This window comes from Phyllobates terribilis, unplaced genomic scaffold, assembly GCF_046119375.1.
Source record: "Phyllobates terribilis strain yellow unplaced genomic scaffold, ASM4611937v1 Scaffold_47__1_contigs__length_9908305, whole genome shotgun sequence".
In the NCBI taxonomy this organism is placed as follows: domain Eukaryota; kingdom Metazoa; phylum Chordata; class Amphibia; order Anura; family Dendrobatidae; genus Phyllobates; species Phyllobates terribilis.
Genome location: NW_027362807.1, coordinates 3,914,612 through 3,923,377, shown reverse-complemented (window position 1 = coordinate 3,923,377; position 8,766 = coordinate 3,914,612). Strand labels below are relative to the sequence as shown.

The following is an 8,766-nucleotide window of genomic DNA, read 5'->3' as shown; positions in this document are numbered from 1 at the left end:
CTCCGTACACCTCGTACACACACGGCTCTGCTCCGTACACCTCGTACACACACGACTCTGCTCCGTACACCTCGTACACATGCGGCTCCGCTCCGTACACCTCGTACACACACGGCTCTGCTCCGTACACCTCGTACACACGCGGCTCCGCTCCGTACACCTCGTACACACGCGGCTCTGCTCCGTACACCTCGTACACACGCAGCTCTGCTCCGTACACCTCGTACACACACGGCTCTGCTTCATCCACACTGTAAACCCCTCCTGACCCCACACATAAACTTCAGCTCATCCAGCACCATGACAACCAGCACAGCAGAGTCCTGCATCCACTGAGGCCCCTGATCATGTGACCCCTGACTCCTCCCCTCCTGTGACCTCATCACAGCTCCTGTGCGCACAGAGCAGCCATATATGTGGTGGCGGCTCTGCAGGTGGAGGTATGTGGAGACCCCATTACTGGGCGCAGGGGGCATTAACCCCTTCAGCACTGAGACTCTTTTGGGGTCTCTGTGTGGTGTGAACAGTGAGGTAACAGCTGTGGACAGAATGCGGCTTAGCTGGTTCCCGTCCACATTAGATCCATTCAGACGACTGCAGGATGAAGGACAGAAGCCCAGAGAAGTCCTCACACAACGCCATTATTCCTCTCCTAGCTCCAGCACAGTAATGTAGATACTAGTGATGACATTCGGGGGATTTGCAGGAATATGTGGCAGATATTTGCTGGATCTTCTGCTTTCTGGACCGCTTCCTCCTGTACATCTTATGAAACAATCCAGACGATCCTGTCAGATCTGTGACGTGAGATCCATCAGCTGTCGGCACAAGCAGCTTTTCATGGAAAGGGAATTGTGGTGTGAACACTCTCCTGTCGCCACAATGCAGGGCCGGACGTCTTTTATAAGCCGGCGTCATGTCCCTTGGGTTTTCCTTATATAATGATTGTCACATGACAACAAGATCACGAATGTCAGAACCAATACGCACACATTACATAAAGGTAAGAAATGACAAAACAAACAACAAAAACGGGAAAGAAACAACAACCACCACACACCCATACGATAAGCTACCACCCAAAGCACTAGATAATAATGATCCTCACTTATCCCCATTCTTCATGCTGTACGGTGCCCTTTTTTTGATTCCCACACCACACTATGTTCCTGCCGTACCTGCATCCCCAATTTTCTTTTGTAAAATTTTAACACCTGGGTTTTTTTAGTGTTTTTTTATATACTATATGGAAGAATGTAAAAAATAAAATATTTCCAGAGAAAAAAGACACTGTACATGGAGATATTGGCATCAAATAACTCGTCTTGGTGGTCTTATAAACAAGCTTTTATAAAAGCCTCAAACTTCTGTGCGTGAATCAGACATGAGATCTAATGTGATAGATTACAGTCCGGTGAAGACAGGAAACATTCATATAGACAGACGGTGGAGATGTAGTCAGTGAAGAACTCTGGCCAAATATGTTTCTAGAGCCGTAGTAGAAGATGAAGATGTCGTCCTCATCATAAAGTAGTTATTTCTCATATCACGTGTAATGAATATCTCCTGCAGTATTACTAATGCCGATTCCAGTGTACGTAAATGAGCCGAAAATTAGCGTTATGGAAGATGTGTCTTGGAGAAACGTATTCAGATGCAGACTCTGAGGAAGAAATTGCTTGTTGTCTGTGGCCTAAAATATATAGGTTTTATTAGTAGATGTAAAGATTAAAGCTAAATACTGTAAATAATAAATCTCCTCGTGTTTACCCTTATTATCTTCAGTAATTGTATTATTACACAGGATTTTTATGATGTTATATCGTCTCTTCTTCTCATTGAGGTCTCTACAATATCGAATCCTCTCAGTGAAGATCTTCTATATAAGAGAATTTTCCTGATTTACCCATTAAAGATGGATAAGGACAGAGACAAGATGGCTGAGAAGATATTACACCTCACCCTAGAGATCCTCTTCCGTCTTACTGGAGAGGTGAGAGATTCTGATGACGTCACATTACATCATTCTTATCTATGGGAATAACAGATGGACAGAACTGGAGAGGTGAGGACTCTGGAAATATGTGTAGTGAGATTTATTAATGTGTCTATCCATAACCAGGATTACACAGTAGTGAAGAAGACCTCTAGTGGGCGCTGTCAGGACCCTGTGTCTGAGGGATGGGGAAGACCCCAGAGCCCAATCACTGGACCTCCATCTCTCCCCCTGATGCATGAGGACATCAATGACCAGAAGATCCTAGAACTCGCCTACAAAATGATTGAGCTGCTGACTGGAGAGGTGACACTACTGGGAATGCTGGGACATTATACAGTAATGCTATGAAAGGATCGGGGGGATGACGGTATCATTGTATGTGTCAGGTTCCTATAAGGTGTCAGGATGTCGCTGTCTATTTCTCCATGGAGGAGTGGGAGTATTTAGAAGGACACAAAGATCTGTACAAGGACATCATGACAGAGGTTCCCCAGCCCCTCACATCACCAGGTAATAGACAGGACTAAATACACACGACCTATATTTATCTGTATGCAAAGAATGAATTCAGCCCCTGTATGTGTTTCCTCCAGTTTTATCCAGTAAGAGGACAACACCAGAGAGATGTCCCCATCCTCTTCTTCCCCAGGACTGTAAACAAGAAGATCCCAATGATCCTCAGGATCAGCAGGTAGATGGAGAGAAATTGTTATAAGATCTCCCCTATGATGTGTAGACGGCTGTGAAGGTCTTGTGCTCAGTCTTGTTTTATCCACCAGTATTATATGTTATATACTTGTGTAATGAGAATGGTGGAGATGGCAGGATTAGAGCTGATCATAGATGTGACTTCTCCATCTGGCTGTGACTTTTACAATATTTTTTTCAGGATGAAGATCTGACCCATATTAATACTACAGAGACATATGTGAGGGGTGATGAGCGGTGTAAAGAGGAGATTCCTACAGGTAACCACCAAAGTGAGTAGTAACCAATAAATGCAGAGAAGTCACAGATTCTTCTCAGTCAGCGGCTGTGGCTGCTTTATTGGTGGTGTAGTCCTGCCATATCACAATTGTGTGATTACCATTTTGCCGCTAGACCACAACATTCTCACCCACCAAAAATTGTTGAAATGATTTTAGGAATTGAAAGCCCTTTTCTATAGAACTTACAACCTGGAGGATCCACCTACCCCCTGGGATTAGAAGACGCTGACCCATACCTGACCATATCTGTTATCTACAAAGCCAAATTACAGTGTACGTAGAATGTGCTGACAAGTTAGAAAATCACTTGAAGAAAAATATTATGATGGGCCTGTGAGAGAAAGCGGAGGGTAATGATGCTGTTGGCTTCCTAGATTCCTGATATCTTATTGGAAGAATCTACCTTCTCTCCCTTCTGTGCTGCTGAATGTTCTCATATGGTCCCTACAAGACCAGGTCCAGTCTTTCTGGCCAAACTTCACTTCTATGATCGACAACATTAAATGTGCAGTGAGGGCCAAGAACGGATTTCTGCACAATAACAACAGAGTTTCCCTTTATCCTGACTTTTCAATTTCTTTTTAACCCAACTAACTTCAAACAGGATTGTGATAAACTATACAGAAAACATTACACCTGTGCCATGATATATCTCTAAGCTGTGCGTGGCTGATGGCTGTAATATACATTTATTCCCGCCTGCAGGAGATGTGTTGGCTCCAGCCCTGGTTTCATGGATTCACTCCACGTCATAAATTCCATTATGTTTTCAATCCTAAGGAATTCAGATTACTGCACAATCTCTCCTGAAATGGGGGCGCTAATACTTTCTCTACTCTCCTGGTTAGGACTCATAGTAGCTCCAATGGTCCATCATAAATGAGTGCAACTCCAGTTTAGTGTTGGAGCTCTCCCCTCATACATACATTGTTGTTGGGGATGTAACATATTTTTTTATGTCTTTTTTTTAACAGGTTCACTCTGTATGATAGTTTGATTGTGGTGGGATCGGCCTGCCTCACTTATGTGAGTCTGTAACTCCCTAGTAGTCTTTATAAAAAGGTCTCCATTACTTCTTCCAAATGCCCGAGATCTAAATTTAAGACACCTCAGCTCTGCAGTATTATAAAAAGTTCTCTTTAAATGTCTAATTTTTCTTCTTGAAACTTGTCTGATAGAAAATATTGTCCCTTACGATAGTTTAAATTCCCAAGAGCCTCCGAGCCCCATACTCTAATTACCCCAGAGAGGTTTCACCACTAGTTACTCTTTATTATTCTCTGAAGAATACAGTTCAGCTTCATCATTTCAGTAGTTGTGTTATTGGCTATGGTCACAGTTTTGCCCATCAGCCTTTAACTTTTTTAACCCTTCCATATGGATCTGGACTTACTTAGAGATCTCTAGGCTTGGGTCACGGTGCTACCTGCTGTTCTGTGGAGTGAGATGGGAAGGAGAATAATCAAGTAGACGGATCAATATCAGGAGGGCAGAGAAAATACAAAATCAATAGACACAAGAGTAGTCAGTAAACGGGCCGGGGTCACAACGGGAAACAAATACACAAGCCGGGAGCTGGGCACAGAGGACTGAACCAGAGGGGAACAAGGCTGTATCTGGCAGCTTCCGGCAATATGCTTCCAGCTTTAGTAGGGTGCGGTGCTTTCCCATTGGCTGAAGTAGGGAGCAGATTACTTCAGCTGGACAGCACACACACCCATACTGCAAAACTGGATGGTACTACAGGTCCCAGGCACCCTAATCTTAGGGGCTGGACAGAGCCAGAGCTTTTGATTCTGATATCTCCTCCATCACCAACGCCGCCTGCAGAATGAATAAGGCGGCTCCTGCTGCGAGAAGCAGACGTCGCAGGAGCTGATCCCAAAGAAAATGGGACCCACCAATTGCAGAAGTTCTAATATGACAAAATGGTAGAAAATCCCATAGAGTAGTGACGATTTTTACTTCACAGCCACTTTCCGGAATTTAGCACGCCGTGGATGTTAGAGATTGAAAATAGCAGATCTGCCATTTTATTGCCCAACACATAGTGCCCAGATTGTGCTCCAGGAGACACACACCGTAAATTAAGTGGGTTCTTCTCACTATATCAATGCCAAATACATGGATGCTAAATATGGGTTGGGCACAGTCTATTTGACTGTGAACTGTCATTGTCTTGTTGAATAATACAATATTTTTACATAACTTGCCATTTCTATGGACAATTTAAGTAGAAATATTCAAAAATATAAAATTCAAGGATATTTTATTAAAAAATAACAATTGGTTTTATTCTTAGCAGATGACTGTACCAAGAGATCAGAGGAACAGCTGACATCGTGTTCAATTTTTAAATGGGATGATCTTGATATCACACAGGATACAACTGAAGTGAATGCCATTACTCCAGATTTACCATCATCCCTTCACAGCAAAGATCTGTCATCTGATCCTTTGAAACAGGTCCTATCTTCTGATTCATTACCGACTACTAAGGAAATTCAAAGTCACAAAATAAGCATTAAAAAACAAACTGCTCCCAAAGCAAAGAAGTCATTTTTATATTCAGAATATGGAAATAGTTATCCCCTCTTTCCCCTTAATTTTCTTAAAAATCAAAAAAATCACACAGTGAAGAATAGATTTTCTTGTTCCAGTTGTGAGAAATGTTTTAACCAGAAATCAGATCTTGTTAGGCACCAGAGAACTCACTCAGGGGGGAAGCCATTTTCATGTTCAGAATGTGGGAAATATTTTATCCAGAAATGGAATCTTGTTATACACCAGAGAACTCACACAGGGGAGAAGCCTTTTTCATGTTCAGAATGTGGGAAATGTTTTAACCATAAATCAGTTTTGGTGAATCACCAGAGAACCCACACAGGGGAGAAGCCTTTTTACTGTTTAGAATGTGGGAAATGTTTTAACCAGAAATCAGATTTGGTTAGTCACCAGAGAACCCACACAGGGGAGAAGCCTTTTTCATGTTCAGAATGTGGGAAATGTTTTGTATGCAAATTATACCTTGTTAGTCACCAGAGAACTCACACAGGAGAGAAGCCTTTTTCATGTTCGGAATGTGGGAAATGTTTTGTATGCAAATCCCACCTTGCTAGTCACCAGAGAACTCACACAGGGGAGAAGCCATTTTCATGTTCAGAGTGTGGGAAAAGCTTTAACCAGAAGTCAGATTACGTTAAGCACCAGAGAACCCACACAGGGGAGAAGCCCTTTTCATGTTCAGAATGTGGGAAATGTTTTGTATGCAAATCACACCTTGTTAGTCACCAGAGGACTCACACAGGGGAGAAGCTTTTTTCATGTTCAGATTGTGGGAAACGTTTTAACCACAAGTCAGATTTCATTAAGCACCAGAGAACCCACACAGGGGAAAAGCCTTTTTCTTGTTCAGAATGTGGAAAATGTTTTAACCAGAAAGTGCATCTTGATAGCCACCAGAGAACTCACACAGGGAAGAAGTATTTTCCATGTTCAGAATGTGGGACATGCTTTAACGACAAATCAGATTTTGTTAAGCACCAGAGAACCCACACAGGGAAGAAGCTTTTTTCATGTTCAGAATGTGGGAAATGTTTTATCCAGAAATGGAATCTTGTTATACACCAGAGAACCCACACAGGAGAGAAGCCTTTTTCATGTTTAGAATGTGGGAAATGTTTTAACCAGAAATCGCATTTTGTTAGACACCAGAGGACCCACACAGGGAAAAAGCCTTTTTCCTGTTCATAGAATGTTAGAGTTGGAAGGGACGTCCAGAGTCATCGTGTCCAGCCTCCTGATCATTGCAGAATTTATCAAACCAGCTCAGAGAGATGCCTGTCCAGACACTGTTTGAAAACTTCCACTGAAGGAGAGCTCACCACCTTTTGTGGCAGCCTATTCCACTCATTGAACACCCTCACTGTCAAAATGTTTTTTTCTAATATCTAGTCTGTATCCTCTCCCTTTCAGTTTCATTCCATTGCTTCTCATGTTTCCATGTGCAAATGAGTGTAAGGATGTTCCTGCTACACTGTGACATCCCTTCAGATATTTGTAGACCGCTTTTAAGACTCGTCTTAGCCTTCATTTTTTCTAGCTTAACATTCCCAAATCCTTTAACCTTTCCTCATAGGACATAGTTTGCAGTCCTCTCACCATTTTGGTCGCTTTTCTTTGAACTTGCTCCAGTTTTTCAATGTCCTTTTTAAAATGCGGTTCCCAGAACTGGACACTATTTTCCAGATGAGGCCTGACCAAGGAGGAGTACAGAGTGATAACTACTTCACCTGATCTAGACTCTATGCTTCTTTTAATACATCCCAGAACTGTATTTGCCTTTTTTGCTGCTGCAGCAAAATGTTGACTCAAGTGTTAAAAAAGGGCTGTTCCTCCCATTCTGTAACTGTAATTTTCCTTTTTCTTGCCCAGATGTAGAATCTTGCATTTCTCCCTGTTAATTACAATTTTATTAGTCGCTGCCCATTGTTCAAACTTATCTAGATGCTTCAGAATCCTTTCTCTGTCTTCTCTAGTGTTCGCTATCCCTCCTAGTTTTGCATCATCTGCAAATTTGATTACTTTACCTTCAGTTCCCTTATCTAGATCATTTATAAAAATGTTGAACAACATTGGGGCCAGGACAGAGCCTTGTGGTACCCCACTTGAAACACTCTTCCAATTGGATGACCAATCATTTATTACCACTCTTTGCTTACGATCACTGAGCCCGTTATGAATCCACCTAACCGTAGCCTTGTCAATCTCATACTTGGTCATTTTTTCAATAAGGATAGTATGAGATACTTTATCAAATGGTTTGCTGCAGTCGAGATTTACTATATCTACCACATTTTCCTGATCCAGCCACTCAGTGATTTCATCATAGTAGGGAATTAGATTAGTCTGGCATAACTTGTTTGATACAAATCCATGCTGGCTCTGGTAAAATTATTGTATTTTTTCAAATTCAAGTTTTTTTTTATTTTTTGTGTTGAAAAAGTACAAGAAAATACAATATACATAGTAAAAGGGGTAACGTAACTATAAATCTATGCATAACTACAGTACATTGGGGGGGTACAGGGAGGGTTTTCCATCAATATCCAGATCAAGCATGTATTTTTCCATATGAAAGATAGAGAGAGAGGGAGCGGACCACGGCAGACCACCAATCAATAGAGTGTGATTATGATCATTGTTGTGACGACATCCCGGATAACTTTAGTTGGGGGCTAGATGGTAGGCGTCAGAGTTTTGGAAATCCATCCAATCCCTCCAAATCACACAGTATCTATCAAAATCAGCCGGTGAGATGGCAATCAGATGCTCCATCCTATTAAGGAGGGAGATCTCCGCAAACCATTCCTCCACAGTGGGTGGGTCTCTGCTTTTCCAGTGTCGTGGAATGACATTCTTAGCCGCCTGTATTAGGTAGCCTATTGATGACCTTTTATAACTACGTTTACTTATTGGTAACATTGATAAAAGGAGGGCTTCTGGCGTATTAGGGATAGTCAAACCAGTTATTTTCTCAATCATGGGAACCACCTTTGCCCAAAATGCATTTATTATAGGGCACCCCCACCATATGTGTGACATTGTCAAAATTATTGTATTTTTATTCAAGTACTTGCATACATGCTGTTTATGTTAGAACCTTCCTGTTAGTTTTTTCTATTTTGTGGTCACGTGACCTGCTGCCTATTTATTCCAGCTCCACCCTTCTGGCTTTGCTGGACTTCAGTTTTATTTTGACTCTCTATCTAGCCAGGT

General features: G+C 41.9%; 1 protein-coding gene across 3 annotated transcripts; it reads left to right on the top strand.

Annotated features, from left to right (window-relative positions):
• Positions 1-379: 379 nt before the first annotated feature.
• LOC141191536 (uncharacterized) lies at positions 380-8,308 on the top strand. Of its 3 annotated transcripts, none has more exons than XM_073661432.1 (7): positions 380-1,003; positions 1,844-1,993; positions 2,123-2,302; positions 2,386-2,509; positions 2,593-2,690; positions 2,889-2,967; positions 5,291-8,308. In XM_073661432.1, the coding sequence occupies exons 1-7, from the start codon at positions 917-919 to the stop codon at positions 6,739-6,741; spliced, it is 2,169 nt and encodes a 722-aa protein (XP_073517533.1). In that variant the 5' UTR covers positions 380-916; the 3' UTR covers positions 6,742-8,308. The 3 variants fall into 3 exon arrangements, with proteins under 3 accessions (XP_073517533.1, XP_073517532.1, XP_073517531.1); XM_073661431.1 differs by having other exon boundaries at positions 2,889-2,979; positions 5,294-8,308; XM_073661430.1 differs by having other exon boundaries at positions 2,889-2,979.
• Positions 8,309-8,766: the final 458 nt, after the last annotated feature.